At 45.1% G+C, this 17,841-nt stretch overlaps 1 protein-coding gene across 1 annotated transcript in view; it reads left to right on the top strand.

Annotated features, from left to right (window-relative positions):
• ZFYVE26 (zinc finger FYVE-type containing 26) overlaps positions 1-17,841 on the top strand; it is a 65,061-nt gene that overhangs the window by 6,925 nt on the left and 40,295 nt on the right. Inside the window, exons 5-16 of the mRNA XM_070469535.1 lie at positions 1,210-1,711; positions 2,237-2,367; positions 2,930-3,094; positions 3,234-3,322; positions 4,242-4,405; positions 7,263-7,466; positions 8,701-9,312; positions 9,837-9,923; positions 12,967-13,035; positions 13,625-13,776; positions 15,732-15,933; positions 16,758-17,021. Coding sequence (XP_070325636.1) covers positions 1,210-1,711; positions 2,237-2,367; positions 2,930-3,094; positions 3,234-3,322; positions 4,242-4,405; positions 7,263-7,466; positions 8,701-9,312; positions 9,837-9,923; positions 12,967-13,035; positions 13,625-13,776; positions 15,732-15,933; positions 16,758-17,021 — 2,641 coding nt within the window. The remainder of the gene's footprint in view (positions 1-1,209; positions 1,712-2,236; positions 2,368-2,929; positions 3,095-3,233; positions 3,323-4,241; positions 4,406-7,262; positions 7,467-8,700; positions 9,313-9,836; positions 9,924-12,966; positions 13,036-13,624; positions 13,777-15,731; positions 15,934-16,757; positions 17,022-17,841) is intronic.

Below are 17,841 nucleotides of genomic sequence, written 5' to 3'. Positions count from 1 at the left end.
GGCAACTCACTCTAGTAGCCTTGCCTGGGAAAATCCCATAGGCAAGGGGAAAAAAAAAAAAAAAAAAAAAATCCTCCTTCTGTAACAGGTGCATTGAATATGTTATAGTTAATCCTCACAGCCACCTTCTCGGAGCAGATTCAGAATCTTAACTAGATCTGTCCTTTAGTGCATGAGGGATGCTCTGAGGCTTAATGCTTATTTTCTTCATGACCTGGCCACCAGCCAATGAAAGACATATTTACAGTAGGATTTAAGGTAGGGACTTTCACTAGAACTCAAGGTTCTTTGACCATCTCGGAAGCAGGTAATAAAGAAGTATGTATCCCTGAGCACCACCCACAGGAATGAAGAGTGGAAATAACCTACCAAACAAATTATAGGTTCCAGAGATCTGCTTTTAAAGACTTACAGTCTAGTGGGGGAAGAAGGAATACACACATAGCACAATTATGTACTAAACCATATGGTACTGAGCCCCATAAAGAGGGAGAGTTGTGTGGGTTGGAGGTACTGAGGAAGGTTTTATGGAAGGATAAAAAATGGGTTGTATCTGCAGTGTTATGTGGCAGCCTGGATAGGAGGGAAGTTTGTAGAAGATTGGATACGTGTATATGTATGGCTGAGTCCCTTTGCTGTCCACCTGAAACTGTCACAACATTGTTAATCTGCTATACTCCAATATAAAATAAAAAGTTAAGAAAAAATAAACAATAAAAAAAAAAGACTGTATCTGAAATCTTGCTTGGGATTTAGATCAAGGGATAAAAACTAGTCTGTAGTGTTCTTTTAAAAGTTGAATTTAAGTGCCTTGACATGAGTACAGGGTCTTATAAAAATTTATTACCTGGTCTCTGAGCTTGCAGTCCCTGATTTAGTGTGACAGTGTACATTTTAGGGGCAACGGGGTTAGGGGTGTGGATAGACTAGCTTGAGCATGGAGGCCTTGGGCAAATCTCTCTTTGCCTCAACCCCCTAGTTTGAGGACACCTTCAAAATGAGAATAATAGTCATGTCTTCTTCTTAGGTGTTTTTCAGTACTAATTTTTCTGTCTAAAGAATCTGGCATATAGTAGCGCCTACAGAAGCCTTTGCTACCACTGCTATTGTATATACCTATGCATGTATACACTGAAAAGAGGGAAACATCGAGGCTTATAAGTGATAACATGGACATACCACCCATCTCTGTCTTCATCCTCTATTTAGGAGCTGTACGCAGTCTTAGCACACGACAGAGTGGACCCCGTGCTTGATGGAAACCTCAGGCAGGAGAGCTGGCCCCCTCGGCTCAGCCCAGAAGCTGTCTCTGTGCTCTGGGATCTCTTGAGGGAGGCCCCCCAGGTCGCACAGGCCCTGCTGGAGCTCCTGCTTGGGGAGGTTGATGGCTCGGGCCTCCGAGGCTGGCCTCTGCAGAAAGCCCTGGTGGACCTCATTCGAAAGGCACTGCGGACTTTGCGGGGCCCTACCACCGCGCCCCCAGGGACAGTTGGTGCCATCTACGGGGCCCTGCGGACGCTGCGCTGCCCTGCAGAGCCGCCTGGGGCTGAGCTGCGTCTCCTGTGTGAGGAGCTGCTGGAGGCCTGCAGGTTGGAGGGGAGCCCTCTGCAGGAGGAGCAGCTGCTGGGCTGCCTGCTGCACAAGGCCGGGCGGGACCTGGTGTCCCAGTACGGCCGCACCTATGCAGAGAAGGCCACGCCCTCGGGAAAAGGTGTGTCCCTGCGCTGCTTCTCCTGTGTTGCCAAGTCCACCCTGTCAAACCCCTCTGAATCCCTGCCTTCCATGTTGCTCTGGAAATCTAATGGCAGAAGCTAAGCAGAAATGGGCAAGGGTCCTGTAAAAATGGGCATCTGTGCTTTGTGAAAGCATGGATTTTGTAGTTCAAGATGGAGTGATGGGGGAGAAAATGATACACTAGCAGGAAAGAGGTGGTGCTAATGGGAAAGAATCCACCTGCCAATGCAGGAGCCACAAAAGTCACAGGTTCAATCCCTGGGTCGGGAAGATCCCCTGGAGAAGGAAATAACAACCCATTCCAGTATTCTTACCTGGGAAATCCCATGGACAGAGGAGCCTGGTCAGGGGAGCCATGGGGTTGCAAAGAGTTAGACACGGCTGATGGGTTAAGCACACACACCGAGAGAAGAAAAGGGTCTTTAACATAGAAGTGTAGAAAACCTGGTGTAATTTTTTGAAAGAGTGAACTCTCACATCAGCTGTCTGTTTTAATTTTCAGTCCCACCGGATCCTCTCGATCCTGAGCGGGCAATGCTAGCCTTGTTCTCCAATCCTGACCCAGCCCACGCCTGGAAATTGGCTTATTTCTATTGCCTGAGCAACAGCAAGCACTTCCTCGAGCAGATCCTGGTAAGTCAAACTCAGTAATTCTCCATCACACAAGTTTCCAGGGATCCTTCCAGGTTTTTTTCATTTCTCCTTTCTCACCCATTCATCTGTCCAGTGCAAAGCAGTTTAATTAGTGGTAAGTCATCTAGTTTGTGTGTTCATCTCACAGTTCTAGAAGGCTCTGAGAACCAGTATCATTCATATTTAGGACTGCCAGCATTTCATTTCATATCTGTCCTTGAACAGGTATGTGTAAGCTTTCTGGAGGGTGTGAGGGAGAAGAGACAGTGGCAGCAACATATCACCTAGTTGACAGGGGAATCTAATTACTCTACCCTTCTTCCAGATTGCAGCTGAGCTCCAGTTTAATTCAACAACTATTTATTAATTTAGTCTGTGTGCTATCCTATGCTAAGATCTGGAGATAGAACAGAAGTCAGTCCCTGCCTTCAGGAAGTTTACAATCTAGTATTTTTTGTAAAAACTGGCCACTTCTAGCACTGTTGGAAACCTCCCTTCGCAATGGAAAATCTCCTCACCCTGATGCGCAGCAAGTCCTCTAGCCATCTCCTTTGGCTTCCAGGTGACAGCACTCGCCCTACTGAAGGAGGAGGACTTCCCAAGTCTTGGCTGCCTGCTCAGTAGAGAGTTCAGGCCTCTCAGCAGACTGCTTGTGCTCCTGGGCTGGACACACTGCCAGAGCCTAGCGTCAGCCAAGAGCTTGCTCCAGACACTCCATGGGACCCAGGTAACTCACAGTGCGGCCCAAGCTCCTCCAGAAATGTGTGTGATGAGGCTTTGGGCTGGGGCGGGGTCCTGAAGTAGGTCACAGCCTCTGACCCCAGGTGCCTGAGTCAGCATCTCTTTCTTCTCCTGTATCAATGCAGGACCAAGGCTGTGATAGGCTCCTGAGAGATGCCTGCGATGGGCTGTGGGCTCACCTGGAGGTCCTGGAGTGGTGTGTGCAGCAGAGCAGGTACAGTTCTGTACTGCCAGCCCCCTCTTCCCCGCACGGGGCACACCTGACCCCACACTCTATGCATGTGGCCTATTCAGTACATCTTCCCCATAAATGTCTTGAGTTGACAGAATTGACCCACAGCAAGTAGTTTTTCCAGCTATTAAACCAGGAAAGAAATACTCACTACAGCCACAAGGTCATAACTAGAGGATAATTTAAGGATGACAATGATAACAAGAACAAAAGCTTGTGTTTCCTGAGCACTTACTGTATACTGGGGATTGCTTTAAACCCTTTACTTAATGAGCTTGACCCTAATCCTGTGAGATAGACACCAAAGTTATCCTCATTTTAAAGGTGGGGCTCCTGAAGCCCAGAAATGTTAAGGAACATTCCTAGAGCCACACAGCTTTTGGGCGTGGTCCACATCCTTAGCTACATGTTATCTTAAGTCACATTTTTATTCAACAACTGCCTGTTGAAATGTGTGTGAGATCCTGTGTTTTCCTGATAACTTAGCCTTAGTCTTCCCTAAATCTGGGTTCCTATTTTGTTCTTCACCCACATTACCAGCAGAGGTGGAAGTGGCGAGGGGCCCTGACTCAAAGAAAAGCAGAGACGCTCCTGTTGGATCTCAGCTAGGAAGGTTACAGAAATTAGGAAGCTTAATCTGCGGGCCCTTTTTAGAGTCTGCTGAGCACAAAGGGCCTTCCTAGATCCTTTCTAGACAAGTAAAAAGCTGGTTTGATAGATTTCCTTCCCTGGGGATAAACAAATGCTATCCTCTGTGATGGACCATCTGAAATTTAGTGTTTGGGGAAGTGAAACCTGTGGAGTTACTAGCCAGAGAGAAGACTAAGAGGAAATGGAGACTCTTTTTCCAAGCAGTTATTTAAACTGTCTCCCCTTCCATCCTCCCAACTTTTGCTTTCAGCAACCCCATACCAAAGAGAGATCTCTTGTGTCATTTACATGGTGGAGACAGCCACTCAGTGCTCTACTCTCTCCATCACCTTACAAACCTTCCAGCCCTCAGGGAGGAAGATGTTCTCAAGCTCCTACAGAAGGTGCCAGCCAAGGACCCCCAGCAAGAGCATGGTGAGTTGGCGAAGGAGTGACCTAGGCAGGGTTCCCCCCAGGACAATATTACACGTTTCTTTTAGCACAAGGTTTATTTAGCATGATTGCTGGGATCTGCCAAGAGGGGTGGTCCAGCAGGTACCTTCTAAATTAATGCTCTTTGCCCTAATCAGATTATTAGATGTAGGGACACCCTTCCCTTTCTAGGTGAGGCCTAGGGATTCCTATGAGAGCAGTCCCATAGGGATCCAGCTCAGGAACCACAAGCATACCCTCATTCCACGGAATTAGGAACTGCCCTCTGAATTCACAGCATTGTCACTGGCAGTATTTATGCCGGTTCTTGGTGAGTCTCCAAGGTCCATTAGCTGTCTCATAGCACATTTTGTGCCTGCCTTCCCTCTTCATAATCTATTGAACGGGTAGGCTTTTTCTCTTAGAAGATTCTTTTTCAAACTTCTTTTAGTTTTTCTTTTCAAAGAAAGATTTGCCTTAAGCAGTAACAAAGCCTTACTTTAACCTTAGATCTTTGCTGTAAATTCAGAGCCCTCATAGCAAGCTTTCTTTCTGCTCTCAAAAATCATATGATAGTGTGGTCTCCGTCTACTACACAGGCCAGGGACCTTCCCTTTGAGAGAAACAAACATTTTCATATGGCAGTAGATGTCTTCCAGCCTAGATATTGCTTTGCTTTACTTTTGTAAGTTAATTTTTATTGGTGCATAATTACTTTACAATGTTGTTTGTTTCGGCTTTACAGCAAAGTGAGTCAGCTATATGTGTACGTATATCCCATCTTTTTTGGGTTTCCTTCCCGTTTAGGGGACCACAGAACATGGAGTAGAGTTCCCGTGCTCTGCAGTAGGTTCTCATTGTTGCTGTTTTGTCACTCAGTCGTGTCTGCCTCTTTTGCGACCCCATGGATTATAGCCCACCAGGCTCTTCTGTCCATGGGATTTCCCCAGGCCAGAATACTGGAGTGGGTTGCCATTTCCTTCTCTAGGAGGTTCTCATTAGTTACCTATTTTATACATAGTATCACTAGTGTATATACATCAATCCCAATCTCCCAATTCATCCCACCCCACCATTTACTTTTTTAAAGGACTTACCACTAACTGTACAGTTAGTGTTACTACATTCCATTTTTTTTTTAGACATGTAGACAACTTTAGCAGATTTCCTAAAAGAACTGAAACTCTATTTTACACATACAGGTACAAAAATCTTCCGAAGGAGCATTTGAATTCTGTCACAGGACATACTCAGATCTTGAACTTGAAAGAGGCAAAAGAGGAGTGATAATAGGGCTGGACTAGGATGAGGCAGGGCTTCCCTGGTAGCTCAGCTGGTAAAGAATCCACCTGCAATGCAGAAGACACCGATTCGATTCCTAGGTCGAGAAGATCCCCTGGAGAAGGGATAGGCTACCCACTCTGGTATTCTTGGGCTTCCCTAGTGGCTCAAAGGGTAAAGAATCCGCCTGTAATGAAGGAGATATGGGTTCGATCCCTTGGTTGGGAAGACCCCCTGGAGGAGGGCATGACAACCCACTCCAGTATTCTTGCCTGGAAAATCCCCATGGACAGAGGAGCCTGGCAGGCTACATCCATGGGGTCGCTAAGAGTAAGACACGACTGAGCATGTCACACAGCACAGGGTGAGGCAAGAGTGGCTTCTGGCACAGCAGTGTTGGAGCCACTCCCTCTCTGGGTGCTTGCAAGTCCTGGCTCTGGGCAGTAATGCCATGAAGAGGTCAAGGCCATAGAACAATATTGGCTGAGCTTCTAAGAAGTGATCACTAGGAAACCTGTAAGAGGCTTCTTCCAACATTGTCGCAGCAAAGCATCCCTAACTACTCCAGTGTCCCTGGAGGAATATGCCTAGACAGAGGGTTCATATGGTAGAACTATATGCAGCCAGCAGAAATTTAGTTTTTAAAGAAACATAATCCAGTGCTTATGCTCTAAGGGATCTGTAAGAAGTAGAAAAAGTAAGTTGTATACAAAATGTTGTTACACTCAACTTAAACACATATACTTGTACACAAAACTATGAAAGGGGTTAAACCAGAATGTAACAGTGGTTGTGTTTAGCTAGTAGGATTGTGGGTGATATTTTTTTTCTTCTTTTTGCTTTATTTCTTTGAACAGGTTGTACTTCTTCTATGGAAATAATTTGGGCTACATTAAGATGTTTAGAGATTCTGTCAAGATTATGGGACCCTGCCTCCTAAGTTCAAAACACATTTTTAATAAAAAATTATAAATTATTAAACAAGTGTAAAGGAATTTCAACAGAGTTTGTATTTTTTTCCCATAATGTCTGCTTTAGGGCTTTCCTAAAAGTATCAATTTTTTTTTTTTTAATTTTGTGTTACCTTCGCTCTCTTGTTTCTCAATTTAAACACATTTTAAGCCTCCTCTTGGATAATGCGGCATTCTCAGAGTGGACTAAACTTTTACATGTTTTATTTATTTAAAAAAGGAAAAACAAGTATTTTAAGAAATGCAGGGGAAAACTTGTTAAATAGCCAGGAGACTCGGGTTGAACAGACATGTAGAGGGGAGGTTGGTGGGGAAAAGGAAACAGGGACTAGATGTTGTTGTTGAGTAGGAAGCAAGACCGGGAAGAGACACCCATCACCCTGCCCAAAAAGAAGGAGGGTGGGAGATGACAGTGATTAACAAAAACAAATGAGAAAACACACATACACACACACACACAAAATTAAAGGAGATGACAGTGATTAACAAGAAGGAGGGTGGGAACACTTAGGGGACTAGGAGCTTGATATCTGTGCTTCAGCCCCGAATGCGGCCCTGGCCTAAAAAGAGCAACCCTGAAGTTCTGCCTGTTTCTCTCTGCAATTCAGATTCAGCTGATGCCCTGGTCCCCGCACACCTGAGCCAGAGTCAGAACCTGACTCTCTACCGGAGCTTCTGTGCCATGAAGTACGCCATCTATGCCCTGTGCGTCAACTCACACCAGCACTCCCAATGCCGGCAGTGCAAAGACGGTCCCTCCGAGGACTTGGCCTCAGTTGCAGAACCCGTGAACGATCCTGTCTCCTCCCCAGGTACAGCGCCGCCCTCACCCCTTCCCCGGCAGAAGCTGGGCACAGCCTGCCCCAGGAGGCTCTTTGCATGGGAACACTTTTCCACCAGGATTGGAAGGTGGCCTTTTACTATGCCCGTGATTAATTTCTTCCGTTTATCAGCCTCTGTGAATCAAAGGGACATGGAGAAAGCAAGTGATTTGTATAACTTCTCAGAGTCTGATCTAGTACTGTGTTTTCCAAATGCATTTTTTTTTAAACTCAATCCACAGTAGGTAGCAGTTCACATCACTCCAGTTTGTACCTAGGTATATAGTTTGTGCTTTTATGTGTATGTGTATATGTGACGTAGAAACTGAAAGAGGGCTGCCCTGGTGACTCAATGGTAAAGAATCTGCCTGCCACTGCAGGAGATGCAGGTTCGATCTCTGGAGTAGGGAAGATCCCCTGGAGAAGGAAATGGCAACCCACTCCAGTATTCTTGCCTAAGAAATCCCATGGACAGAGGAGCCTGGTGGGCTACAGTCTATGGGAATCACAAAAGAGTCAGACACAACTTAGCAACTAAACAACAACAAAACTGAAATAAGTTTTAAGAAACATTTCTTACCCTTTCAAACAGAGCACACTCCAGATTATTTTTCGGTTTTATTTCATTTTTTCAAATGCAGCTGTCTAAGTCAGTGTCATGGGTCACAGCCTACTGTTGGAAAGAACCTTCTGTCCTATTCTCTCCCATTTTTCTTAACTTACAACTCCTTACTTTGCCTTCTGTGACTAGTGTTCAGATATCTCTCCCTTGCAGCTTTGAAATAGACCTTCACTTCTGAGCATGGTCATTTCTGACCAGTGAGTATGCCTTAAGTGATCTGGGTAGCCTGTGGTCACCTGTAGTGTAACAGTGAGTGGAAATGGGAACTGAGGGATAAGGAGTCTCCAGGCTGCCTTCATTGTAGCAACTGCAATATGGAGTGCTTCTCCAAGATGAGGAATAATGTAGTTTCAAAACGCAGAAACAAAATTATGAGCACTCAGTCAGCTGCACTTTTAGTTAAGGGAACAAAATCTTTCTGCAAATCATGAAGACATGGCTCGGCAGTCTCTCATTCTTCTGACTGTAACCACAGTTCCCTGAGTTGTTACAAAGAAAGAAAAGAGTTAAAGTTGGGAGAGTGAGTCTGGCAAGTGCTGTTTCTGATGTTTGCACTTTCTCTCTTTCCTTCTTCGGCCTCTTCTCTTACCCACGCTGCTTCAGGGGCTTCAGATCTCTTCGCGACGTACCTGGCCAGGTGTCAACAGTATCTGTGCAGTATTCCTGACTCTCAGTGCCTGGAACTTCTAGAAAACATCTTCTCATTGCTCCTCATCACCTCTGCCGATCTTCACCCAGAGCCTCACCTGCCCGAGGACTACGCTGAGGACGATGATGTTGAGGGGAAGGGCCCACTGGGTTTGAGGTCCCCGTCAGAGAGCCCCCAGCATGTGGCACAGCCTGAGAGGAAGTCAGAACAGGGTGCCCTGGGCACTGCCAGGAGCCTGGCCTACACAGTTCCAAGCTGTCCGAAGCCAAAGCCAAAAGACAGTTCCCGGGAGCCTCACGGGCACAGCTTTTTGGACCTAAAGCACTTTACGAGCGGTGTCAGTGGGTTCCTGGCTGATGAGTTTGCGGTAGGGGCCTTCCTCAGGCTGCTCCAGGAGCAGCTGGACCAGCTGAGCAGCCACAGCCCTCCTGAGAAGTCAAAGCTGCTGGAAGGCCAGAGCGGCTCGGGCGGCAGAGACGGGCTGCAGGGTCGCCTACACCAGTTCTCCAAGGTGCTCTCGGAGGCCCAGTGGAGGTACAAGGTGGTGACCAGCATCCAGGGCTCAGGTGAGAGGAGATAACAGAAAGGGAGGAGGGAGAAACATTTCGGGAATATGGGAGAGACTAGGCGTGCCTAGAGCCAACTAGCTCCAGGCACGTCGCCAGAGCCACCCCTGTCAGAACTCGGGGACTGCCACGGCTCACAGCCCGGTTCAGATCTTCCCTGTTATTACCCCAGGAGGTGGACCGACTCTAAATTGGTCACCCTCGAAGGGAGGAGGGGCAGTGTAGGAGTAGGGGAGTAAGAGGTAAAAACAGTTAGGTATAAAATAAGCTACAAGGATATATTGTACAGCACAGGGAATAGGGCCAACATTTTATAACTGTAAATGGAGTATAACCCTTAAAAATTGTGAATCACTATATTGTGCAACTGTAACATACAATATTATGTTATATGTTATATATAACCTGTAACATATAATATTGTACACCTGTGACTTATATAATACTGTACAGCAGCAGTGATACATCAATTAGAAAAAAAATTGATCACCCTCCCATATGACCCAGTGGGTTTGCTGTTTCAGAGGAACAACCCTCCCGAAGATACCGACCCATCACCACACGGCACCCCAGTCTCCGCCGGGGTCGTCGGACAAGAAGGAGCCGGGCAGGTAATCTGAAGAGCTCTCCCCATGCCTCCGTCCCATGCACTCGGCAGGTGGTGTATTACTGCTTGTCTAATATACTTAAAGCAGTCAAGCAATTCTTAAAGATAAAGTATCTTTTCTTCTAAATTGTTATTAACTTATTTGACTATGCTAGGTCTTAGTGGTGGCATGTAGGATCTAGTTCCCTGACCAGTGATCCAACCTGGGCCCCCTGCACTGGGAGCATGGAGTCTTAGCCACCAGACCACCCAAAGACAAAGTATCTTAGAGCAATTCCAGATAAAGTACAAACAAAAGTGGTCTAAGATTATCCTAATCCTACTCCCCTAAAATAACCCTTGCTTATAGTTTTCTTCCAGAAATTCTCTATGCAATGCAAGCATATATATCATTTTAGATACATGTGCCTAAAATTGCTGCAGTTGTGTCCACCCGTGTAATCCTATGGACCATAGTCCTCCAGTCTCCTCTGTCCATGGGATTCTCCAGGCAAGAATACTCGACTCGGTTGCCGTGCCCTCCTCCACGGGATCTTCCCAGCCCAGGGATCAAACTTGTGTCTCTTGCATCTCCTGCATTGGCAGGCAGGTTCTTTACTACCAGCACCACCTGAGAAGATATATAGATGCATTGTTACTATATAGAGAGAACTGCAACTTTCTTTTTTCACTTACATCCTCTTACATGTGTAAAGGTATCATACTCTGTAGTAAGAACTCACTTCACTTATTTTAAACGCTGCTTAGGAGTCCATTGTCCTATGTACCCTTTTGTGGGCATTTAAATTGTTTCTAGTTTTTTGCTCCTATAAACAATGCTACACTAAACAACCTTGTATGTATATCTGTGCATCCTTGTGTGAGTATGTCTATAATATAGATAGCAGTTTAAAGAAAGTCAAAGTATATGTGGGTACAAACTATAGATGTAACAAATCGCCCCCAAAAAAGGCAGGCCAATTTACATTCCCATCATCTATATGTGAGTGCTTGTTTGCATATACACTCATCAAAAATGAGCAGTATCCAAAAAAGCAATGAGTAGTATCAGGCTTTTTTTAATCTTTGATTAATATACTAATGGTGTGTCATCAATTTATTGATTGTATGTCTTTTCATATATTTATTGGCCATTTATAATTTTCATCTCAGGTCCATATTTTCTATTGGGTTTGTCTTTCTTGTAGAATTATAAGCTCTTTATACCTGAAGGAAAATATTCTGTCATTATGTGCTATAAGCTTTGCTCTATTTTGTCTATTGAGCATTATACAGAAGTATTAAATTTTGGATAGTCATTCCATTTATGATTTTTGTTAGTTTTTAAGTAATTAACAGGGAATTCATAGTTTTCTGTGCCCTAAAAAATACTGGGTATTTTTAGAGAGGTGAATGAGGCATCAACCAGGACTTTGCCTTTGAAGAATTTATAATTTACCTGCATAGACAGTACACATGAAAAACTTAAACTGCCCAGAGGCGTGGCCTGAAAAGAGAAGAGATCTCTTGGAAGGGAAGGTCAGCATAGCCTGAAAAGGCAAAGAAACAGGTTTTATGAAAGAGCTGACTATGGGACCAAACATAGAAGAATAAGTCGGCTTTAGATAAGTGACAATGAGAGATGCGAGCATGCTGGCCAAGCTGGAGGATACAGAGAGAGAAACTTAGAAAACTTAAAGGCTGAGCCCCTTAAGTGACTCAGTTAATCAGAGTCAAAAGGTATCGTTTGTGTCCACCTGGCTGATCCAGCTCCGGATACACAGTTCATTTTCTCTTTCCTGCAGCTGCCTATTCCTTCCCCACAGTAAGCCAAGGAGGCTGCCTTACGTGGCCAGACATTACCCTTGAATTACATACTGATCACAACAAGGAATAGCAAGCCTCCCTTGAAAGCCCCAGCACTTCAGGAAAGCAAGGGTTGAGAAGAAGATGCTTTTTCTCCAGGGCTTTCAATATCATGGTCTTCAGCCTGCCCTGCCTTATACTTTGGTTACCTGCTCTTTCAAGTATGAGGGCCACCTTTTCTACGTCAGAAAATTTTGTGACCTTCTTTGGTACCCTAGGCTTCCCTGGTTGCTCAGACGGTAAAGCGTCTGCCTGCAATGCGGGAGACCTGGGTTCAATCCCTGGGTTGGGAAGGTCCCCTGGAGAAGGAAATGGCAACCCACTCCAGTACTCTTGCCTGGAAAATCCCATGGACGGAGGAACCTGGTAGGCTACCGTCCATAAGATCACAGCCGGACACAACTGAGCAACTTCTCCCTTCTCTTTGGCACCCTACTGCTTCCTGGCTATAATAGTTGTGCTTTTATTTTTTCTCAGACTGTTGACAGTGCTTAGTGGGCAGATGGGGGTCAGTGACCCCAAGAAGTAACTTGAAAGCTCCTGGGGCTCTGAGACCCAGAGCTTGTAAACCGCTGGTGAAAGCTACTATCCAAATGAGCACTAGGGTCATATTAAGCCCTCCCTGGGGCCATCAGTGTGCCCAGGGAGGGGTGCAGCCAGGGCCCTCGCTCTCACCTCCTGGGCCCCCTCCTGCAGCTGCTGCTCTAGCACCTTCACCCAGACTCTGAGTCGCTTCACTCCCCCAAGTTCCTGACCCTGCTCCTCTGCCAGGGCCAGCACCCCTCCCTGGAGCTTGTTGCTAGGTGTATCTTCGTGCTGGAGGGGAGGCGGACCATCAGCTGAGGAAGCCTGGAACCTTCTAGAATGAGACTAAGAAGATGGATCCCCGTTTCTCAGGGTGCTCAGAAGGAGCAGCTGGACTGAGATAGGAGGAACTTCTCCTCCCTGCAAGGGGAGCAGCTCAACTAAAAGGAATAAAGACTCACCACTGGGCGGGGGGCAGGAATTATATATATATATATACACATATATATATAGGCCCGTAGGAACTTGGTGTTTTGCTGTAGAAGGAGCCACTGGTGTAGTAACTACTCATTATCTTTTCACTCTACCTAGATCTCAGCTTTCAAGCCAACCTCCCCCTTTCTGCACTGTAAGGTATTGATGGTTGATTTTCTCTGTTTTCTTCCTAATACCTCTAGACGACCAGGACAAAGGTTCCAAACCATCCCTGGAAAATACAAGTAGTGAACTGAGCACAAGTACTTCAGGTATCGGTGTCCCTACCAGTTGCCAGCTTCCAGTAACTCTGCCCTGATAGAGTCGTCATTCACCCCGTCTGAAACCTTGGACTGAGCAGTTCTTGCTTGTGTTCAACAGTGAAGGGGCTGTTTCCCTATCAGCTGAGTTCCCCATCAGTAGAGAGAAACAGAAGTAAATAAACCAAGGAAAGTAGTTGGTACATAAGTCTTATATTTAAAGATGATAGCATATGAATAGATACACACTACCATATATAAAACAGACAAGGATTTACTGGGTAGCACAGGGAACTATACTTATTATCTTATAATAACCAGTAGTGGAAAATGATTTTTAAAAAGAGTATATATAACCAAATCACTCTCTGTGCACCTGAAATTAATGCAATATTAACTGTACTTCAACTGTACTTCAAATTTAAGAAGAAGAGAAAAAGATGATAGCATAGGTGTGCCCTTCATTTGAGGAAAATCAAGATCTATTTACAGACCTTTTAGAGGACTTTGAGAAGGATAGGAGTTTGGCAGCAGGTGACAGAATAGTTTTTCCTCAATTTCTATCCCTTCTGTGGCCGCCCATGTTCCTGTATCCCAACAGAGGGAAGTCTGAGCACTGCGTCTGGGAAGAATGAGCTGGAGGGTCGATTGCAACCCCAACCTCACAGTTCCCTCATCCCCATGATGTTCTCCCCACCCGAGTCACTGCTGGCATCCTGCATCCTCCGGGGGAACTTTGCAGAAGCCCACCAGGTGAGGCAGGTTCTTGTGCAACAGGTGTTAGGAGCCTCGGCCTCACCTTGCCGCAGTAAAGAGCACCAAGGCAGCCTTTTACCATCTGGGGCCCGCGGGGCCACAGGCAGAGGCAGATGTGTGTGCAGCCAGAGCCACTCAGGTGCCTCTGAGGGCCCACGTCCAGCAGGAAAAGCAGGAGGGAGTTTTGCTCAAGAACCCCATCTTGAGCACTGTGGATTTCAAGATCCAGCCAGGAGGAGATTTAAGCTGTTGAATCATTTGTTTTCTTAACATAAATGGTGTTTTAGCAAGATAAAATACTGGGCGGCAATCAAAACATGGAAAGATTTTTATATCTTTCCTTCTTGTCCTTCTCTGAACATGTATGTGGTTTTATATAGTTAGAAATCACTGTGCAGACCATTTTTAACAAGAAATAGAATGCCAGTTCAATATACAAGAAGTGGAAGGGACTAGCAAACTGGACAGTTCATGTGTGTAGGGGAAATTACAGGGAGTAAAAACCAGAAAGATCCTTACTCCCTCTGAGCTACTCTTTCTGAGCTTTGATATCCTCACCTGAAAACTGGAGTTAAATGTAATACCTGCTTGTGCTGCCTCCTGGAATGTTAAGAGGATTGTGTGCAAGCTGTGAGAAATACAGGAATCCTCTGCTATTGTTTAAATGTAATAGCATAAAAACCCACTATTCTCCCATCCAAGTACTAACCAGGCCCGACCCTGCTTAGCTTCCGAGATCAGACGAGATCAGGCACGTTCAGGGTGGTATGGCCGTAGACAAAACCCACTATTCTAATTTTTAAAACTCTCTTGTACTTGTAATGCGTATGCTGGTCCCTTAACACACAGGTCAGAATTTTTCTTTCATGTAAATTTACATGGAAACATCTATGTGATGGGATAATTTTTGTTTAACTTCTTCTGACACATTTTAGATCTTGTATTTTAATAACAGTGACAATTCTGTTGCTCTCAGGAGGATAGCAGTCTCACTAGCCTTTCTGACACCCAAACCAAGAAGTCAGTTGTGAGGTCCCCAATCCTTTACCACTAAAGTCCTCACTTCCTTTTTGGAGGCTTTGAGTTTTTCTTTTATAATGAAAGTTTTTTAACCTGGTTACAGAACAAGTTGTGCATATAAGAAAATGCCAAAAAGTATTAACCAGAAAATAAAATTATTTTTAATCTTATTGTCCAGAGCAACCAATACTAAAGATAAAAGTATATTTTTTGCCAATGTTTTTCTGAAATATATGTGACCTTTATATAGAGCCAAGATCACTTTGAATCTAAAATTTTAGCGCCTTTTTTACATTTTAAATATCTGCTCTGTAACTGATTTTAGTGATCTTATCTGATCATGTAGCTGCATTTGACCATTCCCCTGTTAACTCAACACTTAGATTATTTTCAATCCTCTAATCACTGTAATAACTAGTGTCAAGATTATCACTTTTACACATTAAGACTTTGGAATTTTTTCCTTAAGAAAGTTTCTCATAAAAACGACTGAGTCAAAGAATATAAACATTTTTAAAGCTCCATAGATTGCCAAATTGCTTTTCAAAAAAGATTGTGACAGTTCATTCTACCCCTGAGGGTTTAGTTTGACACTTTGTCCTTATGATAAATGCAAAGTAGTATGACTTTTAAATTTGGATCACTCAGAAGGGAAGGCATTTTTTCATCTGTGTATTAGTCACGTGCATTTCCTCTTTGAAATTGTCCACATCATTTGCTTATATTCTGCTGGGGCTATGATGACTCTCATGCTGACTTTTATGAGTTATTTCTGCGTTTGATCTACTCTCTGCACATCCAACACTCTTCCAGCCGCACAAAGCAGCTGTCTTAGGGCCAGAGGCTGATGACTGGCAAGATCTCAGATCTGTAGATTCTCCCCAACTCCAGCAGGCCCACCAAAAGCCACACTCCTTTCTCTCCTGTGACAGGTGGTGTTCACCTTCAACCTGAAGTCTTCACACAGTTCCGGGGAGCTGATGTTCATGGAGCGCTACCAGGAGGTGATCCAGGAGCTGGCCCGAGTAGAACATAAAATCGAAAACCAGAACTCAGATGGGGGTAGCAGCGCCATCCGAAGAACAGGCAGTGGCCGCTCCACGCTGCAGGCCATCGGCAGCGCTGCAGCCGCAGGTCCGGCTTCCCTCTTGTCTGGTGGGGAGGGAGTTGTGGGAGGAGGGTGTCAAGGAGAAACCACCCAAACCAGAGGCTCACCATGAAGATGAACAGAAACCCAGGGCAGGACGCTTGCCTTGAAGAACAGCAGTCCTGACACCCCCCAAGTCATTTTCTAGATGGGGCCAACTTTGCTGATCACAGGGGTCACTTACCTGCTTCTCGAACTGTTCCATTAAGCCTATACTGAGGAGTGTGAATGCAGTTTCCACCATAGGTTTTGATGGCCATTATCTTGAGCTTTGGGGAGTTGATTACTGTGTTTTCTTCCCATGTAGTTATTCAGGGATTATTTTACATTCCTAAAAAGTGAAGGAGTTTTGTCTAACATCTGTGGTCTGGGGTTCTCGGGTCTCCAGGCCCAACCTTGGCTGTACTGCAGAAAGAGCTCATTATTTCTTGAAAGTGGAATCTTGCCCCATGTTTTTACATCTTTTGCTGGTCTAGGCTGTATGTATCAAGTTACCATCCCACACTGCCCCTTCTATATGCTCCCAGAAATTTTCTTTACAGATTCAAAAGAATATACGCATATGCTTTTTGTTTTTAATATGAATGGGCTCTTATAACAAGTACTATTTTCTGGTTTGGTTTTTTAGCAATATATTTTAGAGATCTTTTCAGATGAGCACACACAGACCTACCACATTATTTCTCAACCTCCTTTTAGGCCTGATCTGGAAGAAACCCTCACTTCTCCCAACCTTATAACTACTTCTCAAAAGTGGTAGTGAGCATCATTTTAACCTCTTGCCTTTTACCCCCAACCACTGGGTGTCCAGGGATGGTATTTTATTCCATCTCTGATGTGACCGACAAGCTGCTCAGCACCTCTGGAGACCCCATCCCCACGCTCCAGGAGGACTTTTGGATAAGCAGTAGCCCGGTAGAGCTCACTGCTCCCCTGAAAGAGGTTCTGGAAGACCTCAACCCGCCCGCCATGGCTGCATTTGACCTGGCTTGCTCACAGTGCCAGCTCTGGAAAACCGGCAAGCAGCTCTTGGAAACGGCTGAACGGCGCCTTAACAGCAGCCTTGAGAGTCAGGGTGAGTATGCTTCCTTCACATGATCCCTTTGTTCTCAGATGAGGAGACAGGGTTCTGAGGTGCTTGACAATTATACAGGAAGAAGGTTACTGGGGAAGGAGGGACAAGGAGAAAGGATTGTTTCTTTATTCCTTCATGTCCATTCTGGTGACTAGTCTATTGAGAGTCTCGCCTTCTTTTTTTTTTTAATATTTTATTTTTGGCTGTGCTGGGTCTTCACTGTTTCTCTAGTTGCAGAGAGCCAGGCTTCTCTCTAGATGTGGTGCTCGGACTTCCCATTGCAGTGGTTTCTCTTGTTGCAGAACACGGGCTCTAGGGCACAAAGGATTCAGTTTCCCCAGCTCTAGAGCACAGACTCAGTAGTTGTGGCATGAGGGCTTATTTGCTCTGTGGCATGTGGGATCTTCCCAGATCAAGGATCGAACACGTGTCTCCTGCATTGGCAGGTGGATTCTTTACCACTGAGCCACCAGGAAAGCCCAAGAATCTCACCTTCTTAACAGACATAACAGTCTACAGTCATTTGGGGACCTTTTCTTCTGGTTTATAGATAAACTCAAGGAAGAGATAAACATTCAAAACTGGTTCAAATGGCATTGGTGATACAGTGGTGAATATAGTTGCTTTCCAAAAATGGTACAAATGGAATTTGTGCCCCTAAACTGCATACCTCCTCCAGAGTGAATCCCACTTAACTTTAAACTTGGGTCTCAAACTTGTACACCAGGTATAAGGGAAATTTTTAATGGATCACAGTTAAGGGGAGGATTGTACCTTGGGGTTAATAATATCCCAGAATGTGTCTATGGAATTCTTAGAG

The sequence above is a fragment of the Odocoileus virginianus genome, chromosome 6, assembly GCF_023699985.2.
Source record: "Odocoileus virginianus isolate 20LAN1187 ecotype Illinois chromosome 6, Ovbor_1.2, whole genome shotgun sequence".
NCBI classification, from domain to species: domain Eukaryota; kingdom Metazoa; phylum Chordata; class Mammalia; order Artiodactyla; family Cervidae; genus Odocoileus; species Odocoileus virginianus.
The sequence above is the reverse complement of the archived record's forward strand: the minus strand, read 5'-3'. Positions and strand labels throughout refer to the sequence as shown.